The following is a 17,556-nucleotide window of genomic DNA, read 5'->3' on the forward strand; positions in this document are numbered from 1 at the left end:
AGACAGACAGACACAGAGACAGACACAGAGACAGAGGCAGAGACAGAGACAGACAGAGACAGACAGACAGAGAGACAGACAGAGGCAGAGGCAGAGACAGACAGAGGCAGAGACAGACAGAGGCAGAGACAGACAGAGGCAGAGACAGACAGAGGCAGAGACAGACAGAGGCAGAGACAGACAGAGGCAGAGACAGACAGAGGCAGACACAGAGACAGACAGAGACAGAGACAGACAGAGGCAGACAGAGACAGAGACAGAGAGACAGACAGAGGCAGACACAGACAGAGGCAGACACAGACAGAGGCAGACACAGACAGAGGCAGACACAGACAGAGGCAGACACAGACAGACGCAGACACAGACAGAGGCAGACACAGACAGAGGCAGACACAGACAGAGGCAGACACAGACAGAGGCAGACACAGACAGACGCAGACACAGACAGAGGCAGACACAGACAGACGCAGACACAGACAGAGGCAGACACAGACAGACGCAGACACAGACACACGCAGACAGACAGACCGACGCACACACAGACAGACAGACACACAGACACACAGACAGACAGACACACAGACAGACACACACAGACAGACACACACAGACAGACACACACAGACAGACACACACAGACAGACAGACACACAGACACACACAGACAGACACACACACAGACAGACAGACACACACACACAGACGGACACACGGACAGACGGACACACACACGGACACACGGACACACGGACACACGGACACACGGACACACGGACACACGGACACAGACACACGGACACGGACACACGGACACGGACACACGGACACACGGACACACGGAGACACGGACGCGCACACGCGCACACGGACGCGCACACGGACACACGGACGCGCACACGGACACACGGACGCGCACACGGACACACGGACGCGCACACGGACACACGGACGCGCACACGGACACACGGACGCGCACACGGACACGGACGCGCACACGGACACACAGACAGACAGACACACAGACAGACAGACACACAGACAGACAGACACACAGACAGACAGACACACAGACAGACAGACACACAGACAGACACACACACAGACAGACACACAGACACACACACAGACACACAGACAGACACACAGACAGACAGACACACAGACAGACACACAGACAGACACACAGACAGACACACAGACAGACAGACACACAGACAGACACACAGACAGACAGACACACACAGACAGACACAGACACACACAGACAGACACACACAGACAGACACAGACAGACAGACACAGACAGACAGACACAGACACAGACAGACAGACACAGACACAGACAGACAGACACATGCACAGATACACGCAGACAGGCAGAGGCAGAGGCAGAGGCAGAGACAGACAGAGGCAGAGGCAGAGACAGACAGAGGCAGAGGCAGAGACAGACACACGCACAGACACACGCAGAGAGAGCGACACACGCAGAGAGAGAGACACACGCAGGGACAGACACACGCAGGGACAGACACACGCAGGGACAGACACACGCAGGGACAGACACACGCAGGGACAGACACACGCAGGGACAGACACACGCAGGGACAGACACAGACAGATTTATCTTTTCTTCTAGGATTGGACCAAAGTTTGCTAAATGTTGGAAACTAAACAGGCTGGGTGAGATTTTCCCCAAGTTTCATCATTTGAAAAAAGGTAATTTTAACTGAAAAAGGAATCTTTATTTTGTTTTTGAGTTTACTGTTTTCCAAGTTGACAAGTTTCTTTCTCAGTAACAATAAGTTCTGTTTTTCCCCCTTTGGTTGGAGTTTAGCAACTGCTTTTTGTGAGACTAATTAGAGGGTGGAGCCAAGATGGGAGAGAAGGCATACGTGACTTTCTAAGCTCCTCTCACAACCACTTATTAAATTCAGCCTCAATAACAGTGCTTGAGTGGTAAAATTCACGAAGATTAGAAGTACAACAACTTATTAGCCAAAGATAATCTGGAAGACCACCAGGAAAGGTTTGTCCTGAGGGGTGGGACCAGACCAGCACAGGCAGGGAAATAGAAGAGGCTAGCAAATGGAGGTGGCCTCTGTGGTTAGAAAATTACAGAGACGACTCTGGCATAGGGTGATTGGCTTTAATTTCTCTGCTGATCTCGGCCTGGGGCAACAGAACTTCTGCAGTGCAACTGTACTTCCTTGGGCAGAGACATTTCCAGTCCGTGTGGGGCTAATCCCTGGTCAGCAGGTTTTTTTGGTTTGTTTTTTTGTTTTGTTTTGTTTTTGCTTATTCTGTTTCTTTAAATAAAATAAATTTGGGGAAAAAATTAGTCTCACAATTCTCTCTTATCTCAGGACCTTCTAGGCTTTTGCCAGTTAGAAGCCATAACCCTAGACCCTTCCACTTTCCTGCTGTTTTTATACCCTGGTACTAGGGGATTCCTGGGAAAGCTATTTATTCTGTTCTGGTGCAAGTCAAACTGAAAGACCCCATGTGCACTCCCACCAGCGCTAGTACAATCTTGAAGAGAGAGGCCATTGCTGGCCTAAAACCCCTTATTGATGGGTTCCTCAAACCAATGTTTAAGAAAGCCAGTGCCTTTTTACCCCCTTCCAATCACCCTGCAATACCCTGATACTTCCTGTCCTTCAATCAAGTAGGGATTGAATGGTCCAGGATTTGAGAGCAGTGAGTAGTGCAGTGGCACCTATTCACCCAACTCCTTGATGCACATTCTGTCCCAGGTCCCAGAAAAGACCTGCTGATTTACAACCTTAAATCTAAAATATGCTTTTTTCTGCATTCCACTTCATCAGGACTACCAACTCATTTTTGCTTTCGAATCGCTAGCTCTAGGAAACTCACAACCCTAACAAGTGACCCAGACAGGGCTCAGACACAGACAGACAGAGATACAGATACCTCAACCACTCAAAGGGAAATGTTGACAAAGATAAGATATTATAGTCATTACACAATCCATGCGAGCAGACCCTATTCACCCTCCCCCACCCCAAATTACAGTCTGAGCTGAGAGGTCTCAAAGTTGCTTCTGCAGCCAAGGCCTAATGCCCTTGTGGTTGTGTGGTCTTCTCTGTGCTCCATGACTGCCTGACTCTCACCCTGGTGACAAAATCTTTCCTGCCTATTTAGTTGTTTTGGATTGGACAATTGTTTCAACCAAACTTTTCTTAGTTCTGCCACACCAAAATTCAGTTTAAGTCAATGTCTTAGTGTTCTTCAAAAGAGAATTTGGGAGAGTTCAGCTGAGCTGTTTGCCATCTTGGCTCTGCCTCCTGACTATGATTAGTTGTAAGGTAGACATGGACAGAAAGGCAAAGTAAGAACAAGCACAGGCACAGACTGGAAATGACATTAAATCTACTCCTTTAGAATTGTGAAATCCCTAAGATACAATGTATTTACAACATGAATAATGGGTCAGAGCCATATGCAAAAAAGAGGCCTTTTGTAGCATTGATAAAGAGATTCCTGTCCACTCTTTCTAGTCTCTCTTTTTTGGAGATTGGGGAAGACAAATGCTTCAAGAATGGGGATAACTTCTTTTAGCATTTCACATAATAAAAAGGGCAGAAAGATCAGAACTTCTGGTGGCATTATTTCTAATATTTTACATTAGCAAATTAACCAACATTTATTGACTACATATTATATTCTTGGGCCAAGTGTTGTGCTAAGTGCCTAGGATACAAAGAAAGGAGAAGATCAAGGGTTCAAATTATAATGGAGAGACAACAGGCAAATGATCACATGCCATTAAAATATACAAGACAAATTAGATGTCATTTCACAAGGGAGTCAAGGAAAATTGTCAAAGATTTGTTAAGAGTGACTTATTTCTGATTTTTAAAAATAAGTCTTGAAAACTAGTTCCACAGCATAGAGGAGGTTCTTAGTTGAACTTTAGTAATTTTGGATTCAGAATTCCTCAGAAGATGCTAACCAGGTCAAACTGCTTCATAGGCATTTTCTTCTTCCTTTTTTACCTCTTCTAATATATACTCAAAGTATTTTGTAGGAAAAGCCTTATTTGGATTCCTTATTTTCATCCTGAGGTTCACATAGCAGTGAATAAGGAAACAGATTTGGACTTAAGCACTGCTGCTATCATAGCAGAAAAGGTTTGTGGAAAGATTTCTTTAGGGGCTCCTCATTATACCTCAGTAATTTGAACTCTTAACATTTCCTGACAAGAGGATAGAATTAGCTGGTTTAAACAAACCCATCCTGTTTTTATTATCAATCATAATTCCTCAGAAAAGTATGTCAATTTTCCCCAGACTGTCCTATTAATATATTTTAGATAATCTCAATTGTCTCTCTACACATCTTGTCACTCCTGAGATCCAACCTTCTCCTTCTAAGCCATTAAAAGCTATTCCCCCCAAAAGCATGTCACAAAATCATTTTTGGATTTCGTCCATGACCTTTTCATGTGAATAAAAGGAATCTTTTCCAAAGAACACCATTGTGAGTATGTCACATACATGGTATGAATTCTGAACTGCTCTGCTAATCATCATCATCTGATGGAAAGCCAATGGGCTTTCTCCTAGCCAGAAGAGAAGAGAATCCTCCTCACCCCCAGTTTATTAAGTCCTATTTCTCCAAGTAGTAAGCCCTTGGAGAAAATCCAGTTATTTCTTGAGGATCTGTTGTTTCAATTAGAGCATTGAGTTGCTATTGATTGGACCTCTTCAAGGAAAACTCTGACTAGAATACAGCTCTAAGCCTATTTCCAACAGGAAGTAGCTTTAGAAGACCAACTTCATTACTTGAAGAAATTTGGGTCCTATTTGCTGGAGGGGAGGGGAACTGATGGATCAGGTGAAATACTGCCAGCAAAATACTGTCCTGTCTGAGTGGGGCCCAGCAAGGAGCAAGCTCAATCTGTAGCTGTTGGGTAGCAGGATACAATAGTGATGATCATTGTTGCACTCTGGGCACTTAACAAGTATCTCTGGATTTGACTTCTAAAAATTTCACATTTGCTCTCAAGATCCCTTCCTTTACAGGGACAACTCTCACACACTTTGACAATCGAAAGAATGGGGAATGAGGTGAACTCTAAACTAGCTCACTGAGTCCCCTTGCCAGGAAATGGTAAAACAAGCCCACCTTCTTCCTATTATCAATCATAATCCCACACAAAAGCAGGCGAGTTTTCCTAAACTGCCTTGTTAGCATATTTAAGACAGCCTCAGCTTTATGCATCTTGTCACTATCTAGATCCCACCTCCTTTCTTTAGCTATTAAAAGTTATTCCCTCCTAGAGATCAGAAAATCATTTTTGAATTTTGTCTGTGACCTTTTCACATAAATAAAAGTTATCTTTTGGCAAAGAGAACACCACTGGGATTTCATCACATACATGCTGTGAACTATAAAATGTGCTCCCAATCCCATCATCAGCAGAGCACCCTATAAGGAAGACTATTTCTACCTGGTTCCAGGCTTCAACTGGGGTTCTTCCAAATTCAAGATGATGCAGACTACATCAATGCAATTTGAAAACCAACCATTAAATCTCTTGTTACCACTGACAGCTAGAAATCCCACACTGTCTCGGTCTAGAGATTTGTGTTCACCAGCACAAGTACCCTGATAAGGACTCTGAAGTTCCTAACCTACCCAATGATTGCCTGACACAAGTACCTAAGACATCCTGAGGCTTTATTTGGGTTTATTTAGGTGGTACATTTAGATCTCTAGCCAGTTGTATCTGATGATCAGGCTAGCAAAGAATGTTCTGCTAGAGACTACAGTTTGCTGTCAAGTCCTGGTAAGTGGGAGAAAAAGGATTAATTGTTCAGGAGAACTAGAGGAAGCACAGTACTCATCCAATGGACAGGCCTATGAATCCTTCAAAATGAGATACTAGACTCATAACCAGCTCCAGAGCATACCATTCATCAGGAGCAATGATCAGGAAAACAGATGTAGGCTTGATGAAAAACCTCTAAAGTATTTAAAGACAACCAAATGTGAACAAGACTGCTATAAGAGACCATGAATTTCTCCTTGTGGAAAGAACTTAGAATAGACCCTTAATATCCTCTTGCATCCTCCAATCCCCTATTTTTCTGCTTTTCCTTGACATTTTTCTTTGTGGTAGCAATTGATGCTTCTTATAGTAGAGGAGACAGGTCAGCTAGGACTGTATGAATTCTCATGAAAGCTACTGGTCTGGAGAGCACATTTAACTGTGATTTCTATATTTTTTTGTCTCTGACATGTCTTTTACTTTATGATTTGGCCAGAGTTTGCTAGATAGGAGTAAATGAAAAAGCAGAGACATTTCCTGGGGTTTTGATATTAGAAAAATGATTAGAAAATCATTAGAAAAAAAATCTTTCCAACAAAAATCACCTCTTTTTAGTCTTTTGATTGTGAGTTTAAAATTTTGGAGGCGAATGTGATAAAGAGCTCCTCAGTTAAAATGACATGGGTTTTTTTTTTCCTTTGGGTAGAGCTTTAGTAATTGTATTAAGCAATGAATTATCATTACCTACAATTGCCTAACATCAAACTTGTAATGTTCTTCTCTAAAATATAATGTTCTCTGGGAGCAGGTTTCTTGGGGGGCTTCGGGGAATAGCCTTCCTTTCAGTTCAGTGTAATAATCACCTCAAATTCAGCCAGGAAATAAAGTCCAGATCCTTTATTTTCTCCTTCAAAATAGCCCGATTAGCTTTCTTAGAGGCCTATCTCTCTCCTTGGTTCTGTGAGTTCTTGCTGCTAGTCCGTTGTCTCTTCCAGCTTCTGTCTCTAGCTCCCTCTGAATCCAAAGCCTCCAGCCAGCACAAAAGTGGAAGTTGGAATGACTCAGACTCCGCCTCTGAGAGAGTGGGCTTGTGGGCTTCTGTGGGTGCTCCTCCTTATATATGCTCTCTTAAAGGTGTGAACTCTAATAAGTACATAATCATTGCCTCTATCAATTCCAGTTACTTAGTACCTTGTTTCACCCATAACACAATCTGAGTTAAGGATACTTAATTCTGTCATGTATACACTCTCAGGCCGAGTCCTGAAGGACAAGTTTTTGATTATAATGATGTCCCTGTTTTTAACTTTCATGGCAAATTTTTATAATCAGGGCAAGTGTTCAGGAGAAACTTCTCAGTTTACACTTTAAAATTTTACATACTTGAATTGTGCTCAATCTGAAAATGTGCTCATTGTATCCTAATTAAATAAGTGAGTATTTGGTCTAGTCATCTATCTGTTACTAGGTGGTTTTTTTAGTATTTTTGTTGTTGCTGACTTTCCTAATAGGCATCTTTATTTGTGAAGTGTTATCTCTTCTAATTACTGGGGACACAAAGGATTATGGCCCCATATGGGAGTCGTGGGTACAGAACCCCAATTTGTATGCTGAACAGGCTCATTAGACTCTAGGTCATCGTCAAAACAATAACTAGCCAGAAGAGACTTAGAGTACTGCTTCACTAGTCTGGTCTGCTCTGCTCTGCTAACAAATCTAGTGCCTAACAGACTGGTATTAGGCTACTTATTGGCTGAAGAAGGTAGAATTTGTGGGACATTTAATTTATCCACTTGCTGTGTAAAAATTGATTATAATGGACAAGTAGAAAAGGAAGTTGCCAAAGATATTAGAAAAATGAGGAGGACCAGGTCTGGAATGGGATAGGGCCAATTAACACCTCTTGGTGGTCTTGGTCGAGAGACAGCTGTTTGAAACAGGTTCTTTGTTTCCTGATGATAGCTTTAAGTGGTGACATACTACACCCTGTTTTGCCTCTCCTTTGGGACACCATGCATCACAAGAGGAGTACAGACATCAGTGGGCAGTATAGTAAAGATTAAACAACCTGGAGGGGGAGATCCAGATAAACTTGGAATATTAAAAAGGGTGAGGATGGATTCCAGTAAAGAAAAAAAGGATAACCAAAGGAGACTGAGAACAAGATGGGTGAGGAAATGTATCAAGAATGGTATGAGAGGAGAGGTCTTCAAAGGTTAATAAATAAATAGGAGGGATTAAATGGGATAAACTGAGTGAAGAGCTCTCATAAGGATGGGGTCTTGATCTGTGCCCTAATTGTGACTTGGGGCTGTGCAGTAGCTAAAAGCTGCAGGTATTCAGTTATCTCAGATGAACAAACATTTCCTTCCTGTTCTGGCCCCTCACACATTTTCATTAACATTTAAGTATTTAATAGGTAAAGTATGTTCTGGGGTCAATATTTAGTTTCTGAGTAAATTGGAAATTCTGCCAGGTAATGGGAGAAAAGGTCAGAGGGGTGGCGCTGTCCTGCTGTATATACTCTTGTGTCTTGCAGTTGGCATTTTGCACTTTTCTACTAATACTTTGTCTGTTGGGAGTTGCCCTATCTAGAGAGATCATAATAAAATACTTTTTTTGTTTTTTACTTTTGAGAGTCTGATTTTAATTTTGACTAAGGGTCACTCTCCCACTTATCTTGAAGTATTTATAAGCCTGTCCATTGGATGACACACTACACTCATTATCATCAGTCTTAGAGGATACCATGTAGTTCTGGGAAGCGCATTTTCCAATCGAGCTTTTACATCTCAATTTGGATTTCTACATACGTTTTTGATCTGTGATTTCTCTTTTAGGATTGGACCAAAATTTGATAGATGAGGGTAAATGAAAAAGCAGGGTGAGATCCTGAAATGGGGTAATTTTTAGTGGAAAGAGATTTTCTTTTGATTATGACTTTACAGCTTTTGGAAATGAATCTATTAAGTTTCTCTCTCAGCAAAAAGAACAAGTTCCCTTTGGGATGGAGCTTTAGCATCTGGAGCTTTTTTAATGAGACTACCTAAAATGCAATTCCCTGAAGACTTGGGAATAAAAATATGCCTTCCAAAAATGACTCAAATGTGTTAACATCTTACCAAAATTAGGCATGACTGCCTACTTAATGGAAACAGTTTTTTACAAATTTAAAGTCCTGCTCACCTTCCTTTCTTTCCTTTTAGAATCTGGAGCTGTATTTCCCTTACAATTTTCACCCACATTACTTGTAAGACTAGATTTGACAATGGTAAAATACATTTTGAAATGAAATTAGTGAAATCCTTAAGTGATAGTATTTGAAGTTATGATAAGAAAGCCTGGACCAAATTTTCTTAAAAAAAAAAAAAATTCACATAGGTTTTGGAGCTTTAAATACATTGCCCTGGTGAGATATACTGGGGGGAAGTGAGAAGCAAAGATGATCCCCCAAGATGTAATTTAAACTTCATCTACAAACTATCTTTGGAATGCCATCTAGTATCCCCCCCAAAAAAAATAAAAATAAAATTTTCACAAGTAACATTAACTTAATTTCTTTTCTTAAAGTTATTGTAAAACTCTACCCAAAGGAGGAAAACTTTTTTAATTGAGAGAACCCTTTACTTGATTCCACCTCCAAAGGTGTCAACTCACAACCAAGAAACAGAAAACACGTCAAATTAAAATTACTTCCTTTAGAGGTGCTAACTCACCCTGGGAGACATAAATACCAAGTGCTGGGAAGTTTTCTTCAGACACATCAGGCTCCTGCAACCAGAAAGCTAGGTAGAGTCTGGAGAAAAGTCTGATGATCTAGCCTTTAGCGACCACACTTTCTCTGTGTCATTCGGAGAATAAGGAGCCATTAAAAAACTTTTTTAAAGAACAAGGCTGGGAAGAGGGACTCAAAGGAAAAAAAAAATCGGTGAGGCGGGAAGTAAGGAATCGAGGGTGGTCTAATTTCACCATAGGGCAGGGACAGGGAGCAGAAGGAAGGAGCGTCCCAGCGTCCTTTGGGAGCGCAGGCACTGGGAGGAAGGCAGAAAGTAAGAAAGCGAGGGTGACGGCTAACTCCCTGCCAGAGACTCGCACTCCTTCAGTAGTGAGCAGTGCCCCAGCGTCCTTCGGGAAAGCACGGGCTCGAGGCCGTAAAGAAGGAAGGAAGATGTCTGGCCAGAAGAACGTTCTGTTGTCGCTGGTGGATTACACGGAGGATTCAGAGTCCCAGTCAGACAGCGAGGCTGGAATGGAAGTGGCTGGAAGGGTGACCGGAGCAGAGAAAAAAGGGGGCTTGGTGTCCGAAGCCTACGCAGATGATTTTCCTCAACTTGAGGGAGATCAAGACAGTTACCAAGAAGGGGATGAAGAAAACATCGGACACTCAGAAGGTGCCGATTCGAAGACCAAAAAGCCGCAGGCTGATGCTCCAAAGGAGTTTAGAGACCTGGAAAAGAGAGATCCCCAGGAGCTGTTTGCGTCTTTCCTGGAGAGCGTCAAGAACCTGTCTCCCGATGAGATTAACATCCCCCCAGAGCCACCTGGCAAGTGCTCAAGTCACCTCCAGGACAAGATAAAAAAACTATATGAGCAGAAAATAAAGGAAAAGAAGGATATGAATGACCTCATTCAGAGGAAGAAGGAATTTCGGAATCCCTGTATCTATGAGAAGCTTATCCAGTACTGTTCTATTGATGAACTTGGCACCAATTATCCCAAGGATATTTTTGATCCCTCTGGATGGTCTGAGGATTCCTACTATGAGGCACTAGCTAAGGCACAGAAGATTGAGATGGACAAATTGGAAAAAGCCAAGAAGGAGAGAACAAAAAATGAGTTTGAGAGAGGCCCCAAGAAGGGCACCACAAGCAATGCCCCAGTCATGGCCAGCACCGGGGCTCCAGCTGCTCAGAAGAGAAAGAGCAAGTGGGATTGTGCTACCCCAGGGACCAGGACAGCCCAGCCTACCATCCTTACCCTAACAACTCCCTTACCAGCCATTGGCACAGTGACAACCAGTGCTAGTGGCTCCAAAACTACAGTCATCTCAGCTGAGGGCATCATTGTGAAGAAAGCCAAGCAATGTTAGCTACAGGGCTAGACATACTTTGCTTGGAGGGACAGCTACTCCTGGACCTTGCCACAAATACGAACCTTAAATGTGGAATGTACCACATGCACTCACTGGGCTGGAGCTTTTCATCCCTGAAAAATGTTCTCTTTCTTGTCCAAGTGAGAGAACTTAGAGAGTTCAGTCATCTAGAAGGATTTTTGGTCTCATCAGGATGGTAAAAATGCAAGATTTGGATTATAATGCTACCAAGAACAATAATAACAACATTGTGTGGTGCTTTAAGGTTTGCAAAGCACTTTACAAATAGACCATTTTGGATGCCCATCGATTGAAGAATGGTGGGGTAAATTGTGGTATATGAATATTAGGGAATATTATTGCTGTGTAAGAAATGACCAGTAGGATGAATACAGAGAGGCTTGGAGAGACTTACATGAATTGATGCTGAGTGAAATGAGCAGAACCAGGAAATCATTATACACTTCTACAACAATACTATATAAAGTGAATATCTTCAACAAAGAAGTTCTAATTCAGTTCCCATTGATCAATGATGGAAAGAAGCAGCTACACCCCAGAGAAGGAACGCTGGGAAATGAGTGTAAACTCTTTGCATTTTTGTTTTTCTTCCCGGGTTATTTATACCTTCTGAATCCAATTCTTCCTGTGCAATAAGAGAACTGTTCGGTTCTGCACACATATATTGTATCTAGGATATACTATAACATATTTAACATGTATAAGACTGCCTGCCATCTGGGAGAGGGAGCGGAGGGAAAAATCGGAACAGAAGGGAGTACAAGGGATAATGTAAAAAAAAAAAAAATTAACCATGCATATGTACTGTCAATAAAAAGTTATTTTTTTAAAAAAGGAAATAGCAAATTTTAAAAACTGCTTCTCAATTTTTAATGAAAGCAATATTTGGGGGGAAACTTTTTTTTTACATTTTAAAATACAATAAAATATCTTTATGAAACAAAAATAAATAGAACATTTTATCCTCTCAATGATGCTGGGAGGTAGGCTCTATTATTCCCATTTAATAAATCTGAGGCATGCAGAAGTTAAGTGACTTGCCCAGTTTCAAACAACTAGTAAATGTCTGAAGAGTAGAACTCCATTCTGTTTCAAAATTTCAGATATTCTTTTCCATTATTTCAAATGCCTTCTGTGTATGTTTCATGCTCTAATTCGGTTCTGCACTGTAGTTATCAAATAGTTTTGCCAGTCTATTGAATATGTCATATCTCCATGCATTCCACTCATTCTTTAATTAAAGGTTCCATGAGGTAAGGAGTTATGCCTTTATTTTTTATCCATCCCCAATGCCTATCACATAGTTTTCTATCTGGACATGAACTGGGAGATCATGACCAGTGAGGAAATGCCCTCCAACAGCACCTGCTTCTGATCTTGGATTGGGAATCCTGAAAGTTAAAGGATTTACCCAGAATCATTTAGAGCCAGGAAGACCATGTAGTGTTGGAATCCTTACAAACTGCTAACTAATTAGAGTTGATCTAATCTTAAAAGAAGATTTTGGCCAGAACCTGAAACAAGGTACTAAGTAGAACTAATTAGTACAAGGCTTGTGTTTACACCTTTGTGTTCACACCTCCCTTAAAGCTCTTTGGGCCAGAGAGCACTATGGGAGATATGAACTCATTGAACTCCAATGAGTAAAGGTGTGAACACAAGCCTTGTATTAATTAGTTCTACTTAGTACCTTGTTTCAGGTTCTGCCCAAAACATCTTCTTGTAAGATTAGATCAACTCTAAGGATTCCAACAATGTAGGACAGGCCAAAGAATGCTGGCTTTAATGTTATACTGTCAGAGTTCATCTGAGCTTTGTCACCTGTGTGACTTTAGAAAATTTACAACCCCTGAGGCCTCATTTTCCTCCTACTTACTAGACCTCTTAGGGAATCAAAACTGCTTGGTGATGAAATCACACCTGCCTGGCTTCTACATAGCTTGCTCTATTCCAAGCTGTCTTTTCCCAGGCATTCTTGCCTTCCTTTGTTTAATTTGCACTCAGGCTGCAATAATTCATGTTATTCTGACCTGGTACAAATTCTCACTTCAGTTTCCTCATTGGCTTGGTGGCTGGCCTGGAAGTTTGGGCAGCAGAAATGCTGAGACAAATGGGAAGGGATCTTCAGGAACAATAAGCCACCTGCCCAGATAGGAGGAGAGAGAGTTTGTCTGAGAATGTTAAAATTTCTCCTTGAACCCAACTTTTACATAGTCCCTTCAGACACTGACTGATATGTCTACTTTTTGCTTTCATTTGTGTTTGCTTAGCAACACTGTGGTTAGAAAGCATTCAAGGATAGATTTAATGATAACAATCTTGATCAATTTAGAAGTCCTTTTTTTACCCCTTCCCTAAATACCAGTGGTTCTTTATCACTTTTACAATTAAATATATAATTGTTTGACATTTAAAGCTTTTCCTAACCTCAAAGGATATGTACAATTTTATAGCTCTTTATGCATAATTGCTTTCCAGAATGGCTGGATCCGTTTACAACTCCACTAACAATACATGTGTGATCCAGTTTACCCACATCCCCTCCAAGATTTATCATTATTGTTTCCTGTCATCTTTGCCAATCCAATAGATGTGATGTAGCCCCTCAGACTTATTTTAATTTGCAGTTCTCTGGTGCATACCGATTTAGAGCATCTTTATATGATTATAGATGTCTTTAATTTCTTCATGTGAAAATGATCTTTTCATTTCTTTGACTACATATCAATTGGGAAATGACTTGTATTCTTATAAATATGACTTGGTTCTCTATATATTTGAAAAATAAGAGTTTTTTCAGGAACACTGGCTATAAAATTTGTTCCCTAGATTTCTGCTTTCCTAAGATTCTTGGCTGCATTGGGTTTGGTTATGTAATTTTTTAAAAAAAATTAATGTGATCAAAATTAACCATTTTGCATTTCATAATCTTTATTTCTTGTTTGATCATAAATTCCTCCCTTCTCCAAAGATCTGAAAGGTAAACTATCCTTAACTCTACTAATCTTTAATAATATCACTGTTTTGACTTTATCTTGGTATAGGGAGTGCGATGTTGGTCTATGCCTACTTTTATTATCCAGTTTCCCCAACAATTCTTGTCAAATAGTGACTTTTTATCCCAGAAGTTGGAATCTATAGGTTTATTAAATAATAACTTAATACAGTCTTTGCCTATTGTGTCTTGTGTAGCAAACCTGATTAAAGCAAATAACCTGAAAGCTAAGCTTTTATGACTGGAAAATTGAATCTTTAAACTGAACATTGATTTTGGCTTGAAGCACTAAGAGCCACCTGCATTCTAGCTGACAGATACAGAAGAAAATGTTTGTGTTTTCAATTTCACATCTTCCTTATCTAATACAGCCTGTATTTCCCTGTTATTTTTTTTCCCAATATTCTCCCTTCTGGACTATTTGGAATAAGTTGGCATTCACAGAGGTATCCTTATCTCCTCTTAATTTTCTTGGCACTCTTTAATTTCTTCTTATTCTTCATCTTCTTTATTTGTCTGAGACCTTTCAGATCCCCTTCCTTCATAAGATGCTGACTTCCAATGGCAACATGCAATAGGCAATTTTTCTCACCATTGGTTGGTGCACAGTTTCCTAGTCAATAGTCTCCTTTCCTTTTTCTGGATTCATAAGCTGCTTTGATCATCAACATGGTCCTGAGCAATCAATGAGCTGGGATACATAGAGCCAATCTACCACACCATTGATATCCAAGGGACTAATCTATGTCCTTTGATTATATAGGTTCTTTTTACTCAGGATGTCTGGATCCCAGATAAACCCCCAAAGTGGAAGAGACAATTTTCTTACAAAGAATGCTAAAGAGCCCTCTCTCCCCCATACCATGAAGCAAGGAAAGGATATTATTTTGTGTTCTTGCAGGAAAGGGTGTCAGCTATTGGATACACTTAATAAGATATGACTTTTTATACCCTGTCCCCAAAACTCAACTGGCTCCCCCGATTCTCCATTGATTGGGGAGAAACAAGTGCTCTGGCTAGGCTGTAACCTTGGTAGTACCCAAAGAGTGTGAATCTTTATCCCTGATGACATCTAACAAAGTATTTCTTTTTTCTGATTTATGACTCATATCTACAAGTTTTGTTAACTTTGAAACCTAAAGATTAGTCTGATGTGGAATAATTTCATATCTCTAAAATTAAATTTAAGAAAGGCAGAGAAATAAAATTTAAATCAAACTATGGAAACTAAGCAATCTTCCAATTTTTGAAGTCTCTGTCTAGAGTTTGTGTTCACCAACACAAGATGTGACCTCTCAGATATTCACACCTGCTTGGTGATGATGTCACATCTGCCTAGCCTGTGCATTGCTTGCTGTATTCCTATATATGTCTATAGATATGTCTACATATGTGTTATTTCCCAGGCATTCTTGCCTTAATTTGCTTAATTTGCACTCAGTCTGCAGTAATTCATGTCATTCTGTCCTGGCACAAACCCCCACTTCAGTTTGCTCACTGGCCTGGTGGGTGGCCTGGAAGTTTGGGGAGCAGAAATGCTTGAGATGAATGGGAACAGATCTGCAGGAATGATAACCCACCTGCCCAGATAGGAGGAGAGAGTTTGTCTGAGAATGTGAAAGTTGGGTTCAAGGAGAAATTTTAATATAGTCCCTTCAGACATTGACTGATTTATCTATTTTTTGTTTTCATTTGTGTTTGCTTAGCAACATTGGGGTTAGAAAGCATTTAAGGGTACAGTTAATGACAATAACGATCTTCATCTTCACTATTACTAGGCTTCGCTTTAAAAGGAACCTGAGTCTTTTTGTCTTTCTTTCTCCTGATTTTCATGATCCATGGAGAGCCAAAACAGCTGCTCTGATTTCTGGCATTTCCATGGATTATGCATTGCACAACAAGGAACCCTAATAAAGCTTCTGGAGTTTCTAAACTGTGTGGTGATGGCCTTACATAGTACCCAGGCAGGGCACTCTGAGATTTTATCAGGAGATAGTTAGGTGGTACAATTTAAAATTCTAGGCCAGAAGTACCAGAAGACCAGCCTTGCAGACTATTTTCTGTTAGGGACTGCAGTTCACTGTCAATCCTTTTTCTCCCTCTCTCCAGGACTTAATTTTTCAGGAGAATTAGAACAAGCATAGTACTCATCTTGAAGTATCTATGGGCCTGTCAATTGGATGAGACACTAGACTCATTATGATCAGCCCCAGATTAGGAGCACTGAATAGGAAAACAGATGTAGGCTTGAAGTAAAAGCTTCTAAAATATTTGAAGGTAATGATATGAACAAGACTGCTGAAGTAGCCCCTGAATGTCCTCTTGGTGAGAATGTAGAAAAAGCATTTTACAAGGGATCCTTACTATTTGAACCACTGCTACTTTGCTTCTCCAATCCCCTGTTTTTCTGGTTTCTGGGAATTTATCTTTGTGCTAGCAGTTGATGCTTCTTGTAGGTAGAGTTGAAAGGAAACAAGTCAGCTGGGAGGTTATCCACACTCATAAAAGCTCCATGTCCTGGAGAGCAGACTTTCCAACAGAGCTTTTACATCTCATCTTTGATTTCTACATACTCTTGATTTGTGATTTGTCTTTTTCTTTAGGATCAGACCAAAATTTGCTAGATGGGGGGAATTGAAAAAGAAGGGTGAGACCCCCCAGGTTTTAATATTCAAAAGGGGGTAATTATAAGTGGAAAGAGATTCTCTGTTGATTATGACTTTACAGTTTTGGAAGTGGAATCTGATAAGGGGTTTCCCTCTCAGGAAAAAGAGCAAGTTGCCTTTTGGGTGGAGCTTTAGCTACTGCTTTAGGTAAGTGATACTAATTAGAGAGTGTCTTTACTTTAAATGGAATCACTTGTAGACTTGGAAATCAAAATGTGTCCTCCAAAAATTACCTAAGTATATTAATAGTTTACAAAAGCTTGAGTGCCTACTTAACAGAAACAGTTTTCCAAATTAAAAGTTCTACTCACACTTCTATCTTTTCTTTTAGAATCTGGAGAGTTGAAAGCTTTGTTTCTCTCACAAGACTTGCTAACATTACTTATAGATTTTACAATGGTAAAATTAATTTTGAAATGAAATTACTGAAAACCTTAAGTGATACTATTTAAGGCTATGATAGGAAAGCCTGGATCAAAGTTTAAGTAAAAATTCAAAATACAAACAACAACCTCACTTTTGGAACTTTCAACACATTGCTTCTCACTTCCCCCCAGTATCTCTCACATCAGGACAAAGATGGTCCCCCAGATATAATTTAAACTTAATCTACAAACTTTCTTTGGACTACTATGGAGTAAACCACCCCCCAAAAAAAACATTTCCCTAGTGGCATTACATTGGCATTTAACTTAATTAACCTCATTTGTTTAAAGTAGTTAAAAACTCCACCCAAAGAGGGAAAAAAAAAAAAAACACCTTTTTTTGTGAGAAAACTCTTTATTTGATTCCAAGTCCAAAGGTGCAAACTCACAATCAACAGACAGAAAGAAAATCAAATTAAAATTATCTCCTTCAAACTTGCTAACTCACCATGGGAGATATAAATACCAAGTGCTGGGAAGTTTCTCCAGATCCTAGCCTGGCTTTCTGGGTGCAGGATCCCGATGTGTTTTGTGAAGTCTGCCAGGTGCCTATAAAAGGGAAA

At 40.5% G+C, this 17,556-nt stretch overlaps 1 protein-coding gene across 1 annotated transcript; it reads left to right on the forward strand.

Annotated features, from left to right (window-relative positions):
• Nucleotides 1–9,962: 9,962 nt before the first annotated feature.
• Nucleotides 9,963–10,883, forward strand: LOC127547300 (SAP30-binding protein-like). Its single transcript, XM_051974114.1, has one exon. It carries the CDS (start codon nt 9,963–9,965, stop codon nt 10,881–10,883), a length of 921 nt encoding a protein of 306 aa, XP_051830074.1.
• The last annotated feature ends 6,673 nt before the right edge of the window (nt 10,884–17,556 follow it).

This window comes from Antechinus flavipes, chromosome 1 (genome assembly GCF_016432865.1).
Source record: "Antechinus flavipes isolate AdamAnt ecotype Samford, QLD, Australia chromosome 1, AdamAnt_v2, whole genome shotgun sequence".
In the NCBI taxonomy this organism is placed as follows: domain Eukaryota; kingdom Metazoa; phylum Chordata; class Mammalia; order Dasyuromorphia; family Dasyuridae; genus Antechinus; species Antechinus flavipes.

Bases quoted from the DNA above. Each gene is read 5' to 3' on its own strand.
- LOC127547300 (XM_051974114.1), top strand. From the start codon at position 9,963: ATGTCTGGCCAGAAGAACGTTCTGTTGTCGCTGGTGGATTACACGGAG.